The sequence below is a fragment of the Peromyscus maniculatus genome, chromosome 10 (assembly GCF_049852395.1).
Source record: "Peromyscus maniculatus bairdii isolate BWxNUB_F1_BW_parent chromosome 10, HU_Pman_BW_mat_3.1, whole genome shotgun sequence".
Taxonomy (NCBI): Eukaryota; Metazoa; Chordata; class Mammalia; order Rodentia; family Cricetidae; genus Peromyscus; species Peromyscus maniculatus.
In genome coordinates this window covers 86,963,976-86,982,025 of record NC_134861.1, presented here as the reverse complement: position 1 = coordinate 86,982,025, position 18,050 = coordinate 86,963,976, and the positions used below count along the sequence as shown (strand labels likewise).

Sequence of the window (18,050 nt, the reverse complement as noted above, 5' to 3'; positions counted from 1 at the left end):
TTAACACTGGAGCCATGTCACCAGCCCCAACTTTGGTATTTTAAATTGCATAAAAACTTAAAACATCAGAATAATATTTGTCATAATACAGTAGAAAACAGAAGATTTTCACCCTATTTTTTCATATATTTATTGATACATGAAACAATCAACATCATTACACAGAGGGGCAGAAAGGTCTAATAACCAGCCCATGAGGGCATTGTAAAAATCAGATGAAGTTACCAAAATGATAAATGTATGATTCCAAGAGTAATAGAAGTGACCGATGGTGATCTTTAAATTCATTGGAAAATATTCCTAATAGAGATTTAATGTTTGTAGTGCACTTGAGTGACGAACTAGAAACACGCTGGGCGGTGGTGGAGCATACCTTTAATCCCAGGACTCAGGAGGCAGATACAGGTGGATCTCTGTGAGTTCAAGGTCAGCCTGGTCTACAGAGTGGGTTCCAGGACAGCCAGGGCTACACAGAGAAACCCTGTCTCAAAAAACATAAAACAAGCAAACAAACAAAAGAAATTGCATTACTCATTTTCTTTTTACATTTGCTTGTTCTCTGTGTGTATGTGTGTATGTGTGTATGTGTGTATGTGTGTATGTGTGTATGTGTGTATGTGTGTGGAGGTCAGGAGGTGGTTGTCTCCTTCCACCCAATGGGTTCCATGGATTGAACTCAAGCCTGAGGAATTAAGCCGTCTCACCAGCACAGGAGCACATACTATTCTTAAGGCATTTGAGTCAGTATCTGTGTTCCAACTGTGTAAAATCCTGTAGACTGTCCAAATCTTTTATCTGTAATTCTGTGGTTCCCACTTCAATGACTCCTGAACTGGCATCGTGCTCTGTACACAGGAAGTTTCTACATGTCTTTCCTTCTATTTTATTTTTGTGTATGTATGGGTGTTTTGCCTTCAAGTGTTCTTTGTTTCACATGCATGCCTGGTGCTCTATGAAGCTGGAAGAGGGCATCATATTCCCTGGAGCCGGCTTACAGTCTGTGATGAGCTGCTATGTGGGTGCTGGGAATCGAACCTGGGTTCTTGGCAAGAGCAGCCAATGCTCTTAGTCACAGAACCATCTCTCTAGCCTTTCCACATTCTTGAGTTAAATATTGCTCTTGAGTTGGGCATGCGCACCTGCAGTCGGAAGGCAGAAGCGGGAGGGAGGAACACGAGTTTCCGCCAGCCTGAGCTATACAGTGCGACTCACTCTCCACTAACAACAAGACTACATTTGTTTTTCTTGTAGATAAAGTTGAAAAATGAAAGTGCTGATGCTGATGGGTTTCCTTGTGCTCACAGCTCACTGTGTCCCAGTAAGTAACCTCCTAACGTCCATGTCTGCCAATGAGCTCTAGCATATATATTCCGAATTTTAGTTACACTGAGTCCTGATAAAAGGACAATAGATCACCCCAAGAGCAAAGCAGCACCTCCGTTTTAGGAGTTTCTCTGGACCTATACGTAAGTAGCTCTTCCGATCTATTTTGAAGGACCTTGCTAGGAAAACAAGAGCTGTAGCCCCCTGGGAATGGGAAGCTCTCTTCAGGGCGCAATCTTGGCTGCCGTCGGGACTCCCTTGGGAAACTTTAAAAAGTCCTGACATCTGGGTGCCACTCCCCGAAATCTGGCTTCAGCAGTCTGGGGTTTGTGCCAAGTGTGAGGAGGTTCACGAGCTCCCGGGTGGTTCTTGAGACGGCAGTCGGGCTGAGGGCCGCTGATGGAGGAAGAGGCACACGCAAGTGACTGTCCTGCCAGGGAGGGAGCCTGAGGCAGGCTGGTTCACACCGTACAGGCCAGTTCACACTGTGCAAGCCGGTTCACACCGTACAGGACAGTTCACACCGTGCAGGACAGTTCACACCGCACAGCCCGGGTTGTGACCGCAGATGAAGAAGAGAGTGACTGTCACTCAGAGTCACAGGCGTGCGCAACCTGAAACCTGCAGACCACGTGCATCTCAGGGCCTCTATGACAGCAGCCCAGCACGTTCGCAGAAGACTGTGTCAGAGGGCTCAAGCGTTGCATGGCTGGCCGTTTCTCTGTCTTCTTGATGAGCCCTCGTGGTCTTAGGAAGACTTATGACTGAGACTAACATAGGCAAGATCTAGTCAGTCATCCTGGGAACAGGTGCCTCTTGAGTATGGACATGAGGGAGGCCCATCTTGCCCTCGGCCAGGATCGCTCCCCTAACAAAAGGCAGACCCTGCTTTGAAGGAAGTCAAGTTGAATTTCCCAGTTCTTTACTATGATTATCACTATGGATGCCCTCGGTCTCCACGCTTTCTGCCTCTCCATTTTCACAGGTATCAAGATTCCCTGGCAAGATTATTCTCTGCTATCCTTTCTTAAACTGGAAGGTAAAATCCCCTCCCCTCCTCCTCCTCCTCCCTTACTCCTTCCTTTCCTCTTTAGAGAGATCGGAAATAGTTGGCACTTTCAAAAGAAGTTGTATCAAGTACAATTAGACGTTTTCCTCCCAGGTGAAATCTAAACAACTCAAGGTAAAATCGGGGAAGGACGGGGACGGGATAGCAGGGATTCTGCAGGCCGTGTCTGCTGGTTGAGAATTCCCGCTGGACAGATCTCTCCAGGGCCAGGGAAGGCAGAGAGAGAGGTGCAGGGCTTCGCCTCCTCTAGGTGGGCAACCCCCTCACAGGCAGCTTGCTTCCCTGCCTCTTTTGTAAATAAGGGGATGATACAAGCCCCGACATTCCACATAAAAAGGCCTGGTGTGGTGGCATGGGCTTGTCACCCTAGTGCTGAGGAAACAGATGTGTGGATCCCTGGGGCTCCCTGGTCAGTCATTCTAGCCTGCTTAGAGAGGTCCAAGCCAACGAGAGAGTCTGCCTCAAATGAAGTAGATGGCATTCCTGAGGAATGGCCTTTGAGGGTGTGCCCATGCCTCCACACACATGTGCACCCACCACACACACACACACACAAATAAATACATTAACAAACAGAAGTCAATTGAGTAACTAATTAGTCAGAAAGTCATAAAATGTTTTGTTTCGCATCTTTATTTTCTACCAGAGAGTGTTTTTCTCTCAGATATTCCTGTCTCACACTCTAGTTTTGTTAGATACATCTATTATGATAGTCCATTCTCTCTAAAGTTGCACATAATATGTCAGTCAGTAAAGTTCTTTCTTTCCCCCCCCCCTTTTTTTTTTTTTTTTTTTTTGCCAAGAAAGCTGACAGCATTTATTTTCAGTGGTTGTCTTCGACACAGATTTTAACTGTGGCCTCTTGATACTTCTGGTGCTTTGCATCTTCCTGAAGATGCCTGGAATATTGTCTTAGCAAGCTCAGGTTTATGCTTGGAGACAGCGGCCACCTGGCTTCTTCTTGCATAGTTTGACTAGAAGCACAGAGAGAGAAGGATGGTGCATGGGCCTGTAATCGCAGCACCCAGGGAGGCTGAGGCAGGAAGGTTGCAAGTTCAAGGTCAGCCTGGGATACCTGTGTGAATCCTAGGCCAGCTAGAGCCTGGGTTGGGGATGAGGGTCGACCTTGGCGGTAGAAGATTTTCTCACAGTGTCTCAGGCCTCAGCCCCACAGAGAGCAGAGATGAGGTGTTGTGTCCCAGCTCCCCTACACTGTCCCTGCAGTTACCATAAGTGTTTGCATTGTCACAAGTGAACAGAGCGACCTCCTCCCCATCCCCTCCTCTTCTGTGCCGTGGCCCCGAGCACTTTGTGTAACTGTTTTCTTAAACGGGCTTCCTTCAGAACATTGGAAAGCGCTACTCTAGCCTGTCCTAACAACCAGCTGAGCTGTGACTCTCCTTGTCTTGCAGCAGTGCCAGAGGCTCTGTGAATCCTTGAAACTCTGCGTAAGTTTTTATTTTCAGTTCTCTGCCGCCGTTCTAGTGCTGGGGAGGGGGGAAGCTTGGGGACCTAACGGGAAAGGCAGGGGTGAGGAGTGTCTGATGGCTCTGTCACCCCAGTGCTGACCTCTCCTGACACACCTTCTTTCTAATAAAACCCTAACCCATCATTTATGAACTACGGTATCTCAAGAACAGAAGTACTGTACCATTTCTTGAAAATGCTAAAGGCAGTTTTCAATTATGTTGTCTATCACGAAGGTTTTTTTTTTTTTTTAAAGAAAGAGAACACTTGTTTACAATTGCATAATTATAAGTTTAAAAACTATCTGTAGCTGGAGAGATGGCTCAGAGGTTGGGAGCCCTGACTGCTCTTCCAGAGGTCCTGAGTTCAATTCCTAGCACCCACATGGTGGCTCACAACCATCTATAAAGAGATCTGGCATGCAGGCAGAACACTGTATACATAACAAAAAATAAAAAATAAATCTTTAAAGCCATTTTTTTTTAAAGTTCTTCTTTGGGACCTGGAGAATTAGCTCAGTGGTTAAGAGCACTTGTCTCTGTGAGTTTGAGGCCAGCCTGGTCTACAAAGGGAGTTCCCAGACAACCAAGGCTGTTACATAGAGAAACCTTGTCTCAAATCCCCCCTCCCCCCACAAAAAAAAGCACTTGTTGCTCTTGCTGAGGATCCAGGTTCAGTTCCCAGCACCCACATAGTGGCTCACAAGTGTCTGTAACTCCAATTCCAGATTAGATGCCTTCTTCTGATCATACTCACGGAGACCAGATTTTAGACTCCAGCACCTACATAACAAGCAGGGTGTCCCCACAGACCTGTAGCCTGGGCTCTGTGGTGGAAGAAGGGAGACAGGACAATATCTTGCTGGCTTCCAGCTACACACACACACACACACACACACACACACACACACACACACACACACACACACACACACACACAAATGCAAATCCTGGGTTCTGGGAGAGAGGCAGAGAGTGGGAGAGAAGGACATCCAGTAGCCTCTTCTGACATCATGCTCACACAAAGAAATAAAATATTTAGATTTCAGTACCACACACATGAAGAAGTAAAAGCTGTTTAGAGGGGAGCAAAATGTAAAATAATATGGCCTTGTGTAGAAATCCTTCCCATCCTACATCTATCACTTAAGAGCATTATTACACAAAATAGCTCTGATTTTTTTTTTTTAAAAAGATTTATTTATTATGTATACGGTGTTCTGCCTGTGTACATGCAGAACACCAGAAGAGGGCACCCGATCTCATTACAGATGGTTGTGAGCCACCACGTGGTTGCTAGGAATTGAACTCAGGACCTCTGGAAGAGCAGTCGGTGCTCTTGACCTCTGAGCCATCTTGCCAGCCCAGCTCTGTGATTTTTATGCCTGTGTACTAGCTCTATGATTTTTTCTATGTTAATTTCTTATAAGTGCGTTTTTGCCTTGATTTTTGTTTTGTAGGGGAAACCACCAAGGAACAGAACAACTCCCACGGCCCCCTCATTTTTACCCACCAAAAAAACTAACTTTTCTCTGACTGTGAGTCCTCCAGTTCCTCTTACACCCGACAGGCGGGGAGATTCGAGATAAGTACAGTTCTTCACAGCCCAGAGAAACTTCCTACCCCCCCACGGTCTATGCTACAGCCAGATCACACTACCAGATTACAGTTCCTGTACCACAGTGTCTCCTTCCAGTATAAAGCTGCAATAAAACGCTGACATCACACTGTTGCTTACGTAATTGTGCTAGGCACTTTTTGTCAACTTGACACAAGCTACACACACCTGGGAAGAGGGCATCTCAACTGAAGAGTTACCTCCATCGGACTGGCCTATGGGAATGTTGGGGGAGGGGCGTGCTTTCTTGATTGCTAAGTGATTGTAGGAGGGGCCCAGGCACTGTGGGTGGTGCTGTAGGGACAGAGCAGCTGTAGCTGGGCTGTACAAAAAATGCTAGCTGAGCCAGTCAGGGGGAGCCAGCCAGGGGGAGCCAGCTGGGGGAGCCAGCCAGAGGGAGCCAGCTGGGGGAGCCAGCCAGAGGGAGCCAGCTGGGGGAGCCAGCCAGGAGGAGCCAGCCAGAGGGAGCCAGCCAGGGGGAGCCAGCCAGGGGGAGCAAGCCAGGAAGAAACTTTCCTCCATGGTCTCTGCCTCAGAACGATGTAACCATTGTGTTAAGATGTAAGATCTCAGCTACTGCTGCAGTGCCATGACTGCATCTGCTGCCATGATGATAGCCATGGGCTCACTCTCTGGAACAATAAGCAAGCCCTCAGTTAAATGCTTTATTTTATAGGTTGCCTTGATCACGTGTTTCATCATGGCAATGGGAAAGTACCTGAAGATAGCACTTGTTGCAGGCATCTTGGAACTGGAAGAAAGGTCTAATGACATTTGCACAGCAAGAGTGTGACCGTAGCTATCAAGCATGGTGGTGGGCTTCCACCACCCTGGTGTTCTAGCCGGTGTTTAACAATGGGCTCTGCGGTTATCTGCAGCTTTGCTGTGATATTGCTAAACATGGATCTTGAAGACATGTGAAGGAATGCATCATTAGAAAGTGTTTCTTCCATACGGAGAGAGATGGTGGGCAGAAATACCCTCAGGAGTGCAGACAGTAAAATAACAAGAATTCAATGAGTTTTTGGATACTTACTTTTTTGTTTGTTTTTTGTACTTTTTAATTCTCCATTCTGACTTGTCTGTTGCTGATGCTCGTAGCATCAACACACACACACACACACACACACACACACACACACACACACACACACACACGCACGCACGCACGCTACTTAATTCAGTCTTAACAGGCTATGTTTAAACAACCAGCTTACAAATTTTTTTAAAATGAGGGCTGAAGAGATGGCTCAGTGGTTAAGAGCACATGTTACTCTTGCAGAGGTTCTTGCAGAATGACCAACATGGCAGTTCATACCCATTTGTAACTCCAGTACCAGGGGATCTGATGGCCTCTTCTGACACCTGTGGGTGCCAGGCACACATGTGGTACACACAGATATATGCAGGCAAAATATTCACACACGTTAAACATTTAAAAATCTCAAAAAAGTTAACTATTCTAGTGCACTGTTGGGCATAAAGATTGAAGACAATGGACGCTGGTCAGCTGGGACCAGGTAATCAGCTGTGACTAAGAAGAGACCAGCATCACTGAGGCAGAATCTTCCGGGAAGTGTTTCCCCAGGTCAGCACATGGAGCCTGTGGTTCAGAGGGGCTCAAAGGTACACCCCATGCTGGCAGCCAAACTTGGTAGTGTAAGAGTCTCCCAGGTGGTACTGATTTTGAAGGAATGAAGGGGTCATGGAAAGCAGTTGATGTTTGTTACAGTGAGAAGCCAGGACAGGCCACCAGTGAAGACGAGGCCTCAGAAGCAGTGGGAACCCTAGGATTGAAGGGGCCACACAGAGAGGCTGAGGCTTGGGGCACTATGTGGCAGGTTAGAGTCCCTGAAGAGAGCCCAAGAGAGGCTATTGGTGAAGCTGCAGCCCCATTGGCATGGTGACCTGAGAATTTTTAGAGACGGCAAAGACAGAGGACAGGCAACAGCGATGGAGTCAAGCCAGCCTGGGTCTAGGAGACTGGCGGTGTGTATGCTATACATGACTTCCAAGCTTTCTGAAGGAGCACAGATCATGAATGAACCCCAGACATTAGACCCTGAGTTATTTACACTGTTGGAGTTGGGTTTTGCTTTGTTCAGACTGTGATTATGCCTTGGTTCTTCCCCCTTGAGGTAAGAAAGTGATTAACTTACTTTTGATTTTGAGAAGCCCACGGTTAAGAGATTTGTAACTTTTAAGAGATTTTAAAGTTTTAGAAAGATTGTGGCTATTTTAAAGACATTTTACAATTTTACAGAGACTTTGGATATTTTAAAGAGATTGGACTTTTTGAATGCATACATTTTTAAGGACTATGAGACTTTTAAAGTTACTTTGTTTTATACTGTAATAGTAACATGTCATCTTGGGGAAAGTTGAGAAAGGAAAGGTTCTAGTTGAATAGTGATGTGTCTGTGTCAAGTATGCTGGCTAGTTTTATGTCAACTTAATACAAACTAGAATAATTTGCAAAGGGAACCTAAATTAAGAAAATGCCCCCACTGCTGTGGAATAATCCCTTTGTATACTGTGAAGATTTGTCACTTGGATTGGTTTAATAAAAAGCTAAGCCAGGCGGCGGTGGTACACACCTTTAATCCCAGCACTCGGGAGGCAGAGCCAGGCGGATCTCTGTGAGTTCGAGGCCAATCTGGTCTACAGAGTGAGATCCAGGACATGCACCAAAGCTACACAGAGGAACCCTGTCCTGAAAAAAAAAAAAAAAACAAAAACCAAAAACCAAAACCAAAACAAACAAACAAACAAACCTGTAAATGGGGTTTGGGGATTTAGCTCAGTGGTAGAGTGCTTGCCTAGCAAGTGCAAGGCCCTGGGTTTGGTCCTCAGCTCTGAAAAAAGACAAAAAACAAACAAACAAACAAAAGCTAAATGGCCATTAGCTAAGCAGGAGGTATAGGCAGGACAGCCAGCAGACACAGAGGACACTGGGAAGAAGAAAGGTGAAGCCAGGGAGTCTCGGGAGTCACAAGGAGATACAAAGCAAGAAGATGAACTTGTCCTGAGAAAAGGTTCTGAGCTATGTGGCAGAGTGAAGTAAGAAATATGGGTTAATGTAAAATGTAAGAGTTAGCTAGTAACAAGCCTGAGCTATTGACTGAGGTAATTTGGGAGCAGATGCTGGGACACAGAGAAACTCTGCCTACACCCCACTAAACTGGCCTGTAGGCAAGCCTGTGGTATATTTTCTTGACTGATGATTGATGTGGGAAGGTCTAGCTCACTATGGGCAGTGCCATACCTGGACAGGTGTTCCTGAGTACTGTAAGAGAGGCTGAGCAAGCCACGAGGAGCAAACCTGTAACCAGGACTCCTTCATGACCTCTGCACCAGTTCCTACCAGGAAGTTCTTTCCTTGCGTTCCTGCCCTGGCTTCCCTCAGAGAAGAACTGTGATGTGGAAGTGTAAGCAAAGTAAACCCTTTCCTCTCTGAGTTGCTTACTGCCACGGTGTTATCACAGCAATAGAAAGCTAGCGAGGACAAGAGGTGAGGGACTGAGGTACTGAGGGTTAAAGAGTTTGTCTTGCTTGTGTCTGTATCACATGTGTGCAGTGCCCATGGAGGCCAGAGGATGGCATCGGATCCCCTGGGGCTGGAGTTAGATGTTCTGAATTGCCAGGTGGGTGATGGGAATTGAACCTGAGTCCTCTGGAAGAGCAGCCAGTGCTTTTAACTGCTCAGACATTTCTCCTGTGCCTCACCCACTTTTAAATACTCTATCCTTGTAGCTGCAAAAGTTTGCTTTTTTTTTTCTTGCTTGTTTTATGCAACCTTTTTGTGGGTCAAGAACATCAGGGTTAAAAAGACCCAGAAGACCCATGTCCTGTCTTAGCACAGCAACCACCTTGTCTCTCACCTTTTCTGTATTAAGGCAAGATGCTGTCTTACAGGGGAACAGACGCAGGAAATGCCAGACAGGCCAGAGTGTGACTGCAAGAACCAGAAGAGGGCCAGACGGCATGCTTTCCCACACCCGGGCATCCCACTACATGTGCACTAAATGTGTAACACATTTATTTAATAAGTTTAGAAATAAAGACCCAGAGCTGGAAAAAGACTAGCAAACCAAGTGTTCGAAACCCGTGTTGACATCCTTATGGGTGTCCTGCTTGCATTGGTAAAAGCAGTAAAATCAAAAGCAGCACATAATTATAGCAAAGCCCATTGTAGACTTTAGTTTTTAAACTAAAACTATTCACAAGTGCTTAAGGTAGAAAGGGAAAAGAATGTGTCTAGAAAAACTGGCTAATTCACTACGAAGGGAAAACACTTTTTAAGATAGACACTGTATCCACAAGAGGTGACGTGTCACATGCATTTTCATTTGGGAACCATAGAGAAGTTACTGGTAAGAGAAAGGGTCACTTCTCACCAGGAGTGCCAGCACTAACCCATAAAAAGGGGGGACAGCTTGTTAAAACAATTTGCATTATAAAACACATTTTAAGTGACACAATGGAATTTTAAGCAGCATCTTTATCGGACACTTAGCTTCTAACAGAGCAGATTTCACTAAAGCACATTTACTTCGATTAAAACAGTCTGCCCCTAGCTTCTCCCCCAGTGCCCCCAAATAGAAACTCTTCATCAATAAGAATAAAGTGGTCATTAAATGTTTCAGAAAGACTTACATTTTCACTTTCCAAAATGGCAGGAGGCAGTCAATTTAGATGAGCTTTCAGGTCCGCTCCTCGACTCTGGGTAAGACCACACAACTGTCCATTTAATACAGCAAAGCTCAGCTAACCTCCAACCCCGAGTTCCACCGGCTCAGTTCTTGGCTGCTGTCTCTCTACGCTTCCGAAAAGCTAACGCTGTGTGTGGACTGAAAGCCACCCACCTACCTACATTTCTCTGGTTCCAGGCACTCCAAACTTCCACGTCTATTTCCCTGATAAGCACACTTATGTATGAATGTATGCACTTGGATCTCAAGTTCAGCAAGTCCACAGGAAACATAACCCTTGATCACCTCCTACTCTTCTGAGCTTGAACTCTGCAAACCATACTGCCCTTTCCAGGAACTGCTCTTGACTTTTTTTTCTTCCTTTTCTATTTCCTAGATATTCACAATTTGAGTCCTATTCGCTCCACCCTCAGAATCCCGGCCATTGGTAAGGTTGTTCCTAACAGTACCAAGAGGGGTACTGTTAGGAAGTGTGGTGGTGGGATGAGAACAGCCCCACAGACTCATGCATGTGAATGCTTAGTCACGAGGGAGTGGCGCTATTTGACAGGATTCAAGGGTCAGGCCCAGGTCTTTCTCTTGGCCTGGATCAGGATGTAGCTCCGGCTCCAGTACCATGTGTGTGCCCATGCTCCCCACCATAACGATAATGGACTAAGCCTCTGAAATTATAATGAGGTCCCCAATTAAATCCTGTAAGAGCTGCCTTGGTTACGGTGGCTCTTCACAGCAACAGAACAGTGACTAAGACGTCTCCTTAGCATTTCATTTACTTCTTGTGAGGAACTAAATACTTCATTAAAATCTAAACAAAGGGAACCATGACAGGGATTAAGTGAACATAATATCTATTTTTATTATGAAAACATTAGACTTTGACACATTGCTTCATTTGCTTTTTAAAAATCTATTATCTGACTTACACCTATTCAGCAAAAATGCCAATAAATTATATAAATCATAGTTTGGGTCTTTTGAAAACTAAGAACATATTTTCTGATAATCAAACAATACTAAACCCCAGCTGTATGAACTGTTGACTACCATCTGTTTTCCACCTTCAGCTTAAACGGAAGGAAAGCCAGCCATGTTAATACACTGGTGAGTTTCTCAGAACAGCTCTCCACATTCTGGGACACAAGGCAGAATGTGACCCTGTGAGATGGCAAGCACTCACTTAACTGTCCCATCCTGTTCTTCTGGAAGGCACCAGGGGTGGGAGGTAAGGACACACTCGACCCACCCCTGGGCCCAGGCCATCTTGTCTTTAAGTAGAGTCCTTTCTTTGCAAGGAAATAATCAGCTGAGAACTCAATGCCGATTTAGAGATAATGATTCCCATTCAATACACATTAAATCTAATGTGTTAGGACTGAAGTCACAGATTCTGAAAAGCAAACAACCAGTGGACCAGTAAGGCGACAGCATCACCACCACAAGCCCTCAAATGGCCTATTTTGGAACCTGATGCTCTGCAAATTATATTTTGGGCGAGTTCAGATGAACATAAATAAAACTTCCACATGAAGTTAGAGTTTTAGAGTTTTCCACATGGGAGGCAATATTAAAAAACATACATCAATAATTTTATTAGTGAATGCTTTCTGCCTGGTTCTAAATCTTTATTTCTTGTGGAGGCAAACCAAAGCACTGTCTTAAGACTTCTTCAAAGTAATGACATAATCTCTATCACTCTGAGGGTTTAAAGCTAGATATCCTGGTCCTTGTCGCCGTCGTCCATTTCATCATCCTCATCCTCTTGGTCTCCAGATTCATCTTCTTCTTCAACCTAAGGGGAAAATACAGATTTGTTCACATACACACATAATAATAATAATAAATTATTAATAGTAATAGTCTGTCATAGTAAATCCGATTTCCTTGACTTCACAATGCTCAGGGCTCCCTGTCATTTTTAACATGAATGGGTAACGCTAGTCAGTTAACTTTAAGAATAAATGGTCACACTTTTCTATCCATGAATCTGAACCCACTGTGGTAAAAATAATGACTGCAAAACCTACCCTTGATGAGTCTTATTACCCAGGAGCAATGAAACCAGCTATTTTCTAGGCTCAAGGTCTTCAAGTATTGCAGAGAATTTGATTTTTCTCAGACAAATTCACTGAACAGTGAGAACTACAAATGCTATGTTCTCGACCCCACATTTCTATGGCTAACACAGTGCCCAACTTTCCCATGCAACATAACAAATACAGAACACTTGTGGAAATATTTCAGTCTTACTGGATGACCGAGGTCCTTGAGTTTACTCTTCAGGGACAGGATTTTCTGATCCTGATCAGCCAACAGTACCAAGAGATCATCTTGTTCTTTCTTAGAATCTGTGACTTCCACATCTAATTTGTCTTTTTCTGTTTGTAGAATGGCGATGGTGCTGTTAGATGAATCCAGTTGCTTTTTAATGGCAGTTTTCTCCTCAGACAGAGCTTTAATTTCATTCTAGAAGAAAGGTGACAAGCAGTGATCTAAAATCAGTACCCATTTCCAAAGTTCCTAATAGTTTCCATCAGTGACAAATCACTGTATGTTCCAGTTTAGGTGTGAAATATCCCTACTGGTTCATGGATGGTGGCAGAGGTAGGTCACTAGTGGTGGGTCTTGAAGGTGATTATCTACTTCCGGTCTGCTGGAGCTGTCATTTCTGGTCAGCCAACATTTGGCCATCTTACATTCCTGCCACCAAGCTGTGAAATGCTTTTGCATTCCCAGCAATTATGAACTGTGACATCTGAACCATGGCCCCAGATACATCTCAGCCCCTTGAAGTTCTCTCAAGATTTTGGACACAGGAACGTGAAAGTAACTAATATAATGACAACTGTTCAATCTGAGGTGCTTGGCGTGGGCACTGAAGGTACATAAGTCTTAAAACACACACTCAAGAATGTGGGAATCTGCCAGCCTACTTAGCAAAGAAAGCCACAATGAACAGAGTAAAAAGTTCAAACCTTAGACATCCATGCCCAAACCATGAGAGATAACATTGTATTGAAGCCACTTGGGCATCAGAATTAGGACTCAAAACTCGATGGGAAAAAAAAATCCCATTTTATTCTGAGAATTAAATGGAAAGGATAGTTTCAAATAAAACCACAACATAAATAACCACAATCCAAAAAGTATAACTATATATCATCTTCCTTTTTCATAATCTGTTTATGAGTATCACCTGATTCTTTTCTTCATGTTACATAGTCTGACATGTCTGTCTAATATTCCTCAGCCCTATGGAAGTCTGTATGTTATTTTGTTTTTTGAGATAGTCTCACTGTGTGCATGTGAAAGTTTCTGTTCTGCCAACAATTCCCTAACACCCAGCAGCCGCTCCTCAAGTTACCACACAGAACATTAATTATAAATGCTTGGCCATTAGCTCACTTAAATTAACCCATAATTCTTATCTATGTTTAGCCTTGTGGCTTGGTACCTTTTTTCAGTCCGGCATTCTCATCTTGCTTCCTCTGTGTCTGGCTGGAGACTCCGCCCTTCCTCTTCCCAGCATTCTTCTAGTCTGGTGGCCCCACCTATACTTCCTGCCTGGCTACTGGCCAATCAGCATCTTATTAAGCCAATTTGAGTGACAAATCTTTACAGTGTACAAGAGCATTATCCCACAGCATTTCCTCTGTTTTGTCTAATTAAAAAATGTTTTAACCTTAATATTGTAAAACAAAAACAGTCACTAAGTAAGAATTAAAGTAACACTATCCAATCCATTTGCATCTGACAAAATTAGAGAAGATAATTATGTATCTTATCTTGGTGAGTCTAAAGTTTTGTATCTTTTATTATAACTAAAGAAAACTAAAAGATATCCCACGTCAACTATGCATCCCTGGCTGGCCTGGAACTCATGGCCACCTGCTTTGCCTCTGCCTCAGAGCTAGGATTAAAGGTTTGCCACCATGCCTGCTATATGTGGTTTTTGTATTAGTCAAATTTGTTGCCCTTATTTTGTTATGACTAAATACTGATGTTGATAAGAAAACTTGCTGGGCAGTGGTGTCACACACCTTTAATTCCAGCAGCGGCAGGAAGCAGAGGCAGGCAGATCTTTGAGTTCAAGATCAGTCTGGTCTACAGAGTGAGTTCCAGGAGAGCCAGGATTTACACAGAGAACTGTATCTTGGGAAAACAAAACAAAACAACAAAAAAACCCACCCAAACCCTAATTTCCAGTTTTCTTTGCTGGGGATGTTTTTCTGTATGCTGTGAATGTGATGCTCTGGGTTGATTGATAAATAAAACGCTGATTGGCCAGTAGCCAGGCAGAAAGTATAGTATAGGAAGGATAAGCAGAGAGGAGAATTCTGGGAAGTAGAAGGCTGAGTCAGGAGATGCTGCCAGCCGCCGCCGTGAGAAGCAAGATGTAAAGATACTGGTAAGCCACAAGCCACATGGCAAGGTATATTTATAGAAATGGGTTAATTAAAGATGTAAGATCTAGCTAGCAAGACACCTGAGCCATTAGGCCATATAGTTTTAATTAATATAAGCCTCTGTGTGTTTACTTGGGTCCAAGCGGCTGCAGGACTGGCAGGTGAGAGAGGTTTGTCCTGACCACAGGCCAGGTGGGACCCAGGAAAACCACAGCTACATTTCTTTATAAGCCTAAGAGGCTCAGAGATGAAATGAAACAGTCGGATTTTCCAGAATTTACCTCATATTATGGATAGTAAACAGCAGTTTGGCCAAAACCAACCTTTAATTCTTTTGTCTCCTGAAGCAAGGCGGACAGCCTCCCTTCTACATCAGTAGTCTTAGCTGCTATCACATTCTCGCTCTCTCCTTGTACAGGGACCGACTTTGCCTGAAAATACAAATTTGAAAAGTCTCTTTAAGTTACAAATGATACAAACTCTGTGTGTATATCTTCTTGCTGTTTTGAAGTTTTTTTATGTGAAAGCACCAAAACGCTGTGATGGATGAGCTGTCCCACCATGGGCCAGAGGACAAGGAAGGCAAGACCAAGCAGTGTCGATCAGTCCAGAACAGCAGCAGCATGGGGCTCCAGAGCCTCAGCTCCTCAGTTCCTGTGGCTAAGTCCACAACTATCCCCTCAGGCATTAAATCCACCCAAATGCCATCAGCTGGTGAAATATAAGTATTTTAAGTGTTCTATGAATCAAAAAAAAAAATTAGTACCCACCTTTTCTCTATAATATACCATACAGAGGGGTATTGATTAAACAAATACCTATAAATGTGGAAGTGGCTTTGGAACAGTGTAATGAAGGGAGTATTGAGTACATATCAGACAAAGCTTAAGTCACTTCAAAGAAACTATTGATAGAAATATGAACATTAAAGGGAATTCTGAAAAGGATTCATAATGAAAAGAGAAGAGCTATAGAGAAAATTTTTAGTTTTGTGCACATACATGAAGAGAATGTAGGAAGAAGTATAAAATGTGCTTCTGGTGAAATCAGAGAAATAGAAAGCATGTTACTGGGAATTAGAGGAAAGACAATCCTTGTTCTAGAGCAGCAAAGAACCTGGCAGAATTGTGGCCTAGTATTTTGTGAGAACAAAGATCAATCAGTCAGTCTATTGGCCAATGTATCTGTGTTAGAATGTGTCTTGTAGCATTGCCCAACCTGGGTTCTCTCTCGCGATCATCACTACACTTGGCATGAGTGAGCAATTACTCATCTAGCTGATATTTCTAAACAAATCCTATTGTGTGGTCTCATTTCTCTCTGCAGTTTACAGTAATATGTAAGAGGAGAGAGGAAGTTACAAAGGATTATGTAAAAATGAGGACCTGGAATTTTCAGACTACCCAGATTGCAAACCATGAGAAAGTGTGCTGTGGGGAAAGCACCAGGGTCGAGGTCACCTTTAATAAGTGATTACGCTCATGGATGCAACCAACCCATGCAGCAGACACCAGGGACATGGACGAGGTACTTGTGGGGCCTTTCTTATGTGGTGGTTCTGACTCTGATGAAGTGAATGGGATTTTGATAATTTAGAACAGTAGGGAAGCTATCAGCTTGGATGGAAAGGGATGGAAATGGATGTTACACCAGTAAAATAAACCATTCAGTAACTAAATAAATGAATCCATACAGTAATAAAAAGAAAACAAACAAAACAACAACAAAAAATAAAGAAAAAAAAGAAGAGAAAAAGGCTCCCTTAAGTCTCTGTCGCTGAACTCTGGCTAATGAGTAATAAAGACTGGTTGAGAGCACAGGTTAGCTTCACCTTACCACCTTTGGAAGCAAGACCAGGACGACTCACCAAGGCTTCTGCTCTCTGTAGCAGCTCATGATTTTCTGCCTGGAGTCTGGTGATCTCCAGAGACTGTGAGTTTAACTGGGACTTTAATGTTGACAGTTCCTGAAAATAAGAACAGTAGAGTTGTGATGTAAACAGCACTGGTTTCATTAAGGAAATGTCCATTTACAGGGGAAAGAAAAAAATCCTTTCTTGACCCTATCTTCAAAAAAACTGGGAACTTCCGGGCTGGAGAGATGTCTCAGAGATTAAGAACACTGGCTGTTCTTCCAGAGGTCCTGAGTTCAATTCTCAGCAACCACATGGTGGCTCACAACCATCTACAATGAGATCTGGTGCCCTCTTCTGGCATGCGGGCTGAACACTGTATCCATAATAAATAAATAATTTAAAATAAATAAATAAATAACTTCCAAGTTTTAAAATTTAATTCCAGAGAACCACTCTTTATGTTAGGTTCAAGATAGAAAATGGAAAATGAAACACATTTATTTATCTCTGTTGTCTCTTGAGACCCTATACATTCTCCTCATCCGACCCCCACCACCCAAAAAAAAAAAAAATCACAAAGGGAAGAGTAAGGGAAGAAAAGAAAACAGACAGGCAGATAGGCATAAGGACTTATCTTGTGTTTTGAGAATGGACAGGGCCCTGAAAATGTAACTTATAATTGTCCAGAGTTTGGCTCTGAGGCAGCAGCAGCAGCAGCGGTGGTGTGGAGAGAGACGGCTGTGCAGAGGTCTGTGAGAGCTGCTGCAGAAGGTGAGGGAAGTGAGTGTGTGTGTGTGTGTGTGTGTGTGTGTGTGTGTGTGTGTGTGTTGATGCTGCTGCGATGGGGCCTGTGTGGGGCCAGAGGGTGGCACTGGGTGTCCCTTTTGTTCTCCACTTTAGTTTTGACAGTCTCTCTCTGAACCTGGAGCTCACTGTTAGGCTGGACTGGCCGTCCCCCAGGATCCACTGTCCTCCAGGCACACGACACCATGCCTGCCGTTCTCTGATGTGGTGCTGGGGATTCAAACTCCAGTTGTCGTGCTTGTGAGGGAGACATTTTACCCACTGAGCATCTCCCTGTCCCCATGCAGCGTTCTGTAAAATGTCATATAGTAAAGAAAACCCTGTGTTGCTACAAAACCCTATAAAGCCATCACTAAAAAACTGTGTATTTGCTGGGCATGATGGTGCACACCTTTAATGCCAGCACTTGGGAGGCAGAGGCAGGAGGATCTCTGTGAGTTTGGGGCCAGCCTGGTCTATGTAATTAGTGATAGGACAGCCAGGACTACATAGAGAGACCCTGTTTCAAAATACCAACAACTAAACCCCAAACCCACACACACACACATGCACTTACAAAAGAAATTTGGAAAAGTAACAAAACCAAAAGGCAATTTTCTTTTATAAAATAGTCTATCAAAGTTTCACTGTGAAGTATAACTAAAACTTTTTATTTGGGATTTACACAGTAAGGTGACATATTAATAATTTGCTTTAATATTTTAGTATCAGCAAACTCAGTAAAACCAAAATAGTACATTAATCTTGCCTACACAAGCAATACATTGTGAACAAATGCTGTGGACCCAAAGACTGTAAAT

At 43.8% G+C, this 18,050-nt stretch overlaps 1 protein-coding gene and 1 long non-coding RNA gene across 7 annotated transcripts in view; one reads left to right on the top strand and one right to left on the bottom strand.

Moving 5' to 3' along the window:
• The first annotated feature begins 1,844 nt into the window (after positions 1–1,844).
• Positions 1,845–5,421, top strand: LOC121820958 (uncharacterized). The gene is made up of 5 exons (XR_013043014.1): positions 1,845–2,201; positions 2,309–2,362; positions 3,288–3,452; positions 3,805–3,840; positions 5,319–5,421. It is a non-coding gene; the product is annotated as an uncharacterized LOC121820958 (long non-coding RNA).
• Positions 5,422–11,019: 5,598 nt separating this feature from the next.
• Uso1 (USO1 vesicle transport factor) overlaps positions 11,020–18,050 on the bottom strand; it is a 65,804-nt gene continuing 58,773 nt past the window's right edge. For all 6 annotated transcript variants that reach the window (XM_006993503.4, XM_006993502.4, XM_042257633.2 and 3 more), the window contains 4 exons: positions 16,459–16,557; positions 14,915–15,022; positions 12,436–12,651; positions 11,020–11,977 (listed from right to left, as the gene is read on the bottom strand). In XM_006993503.4, the coding sequence (XP_006993565.1) occupies positions 11,897–11,977; positions 12,436–12,651; positions 14,915–15,022; positions 16,459–16,557 (504 nt within the window). In that variant the 3' untranslated portion in view covers positions 11,020–11,896. The remainder of the gene's footprint in view (positions 11,978–12,435; positions 12,652–14,914; positions 15,023–16,458; positions 16,558–18,050) is intronic.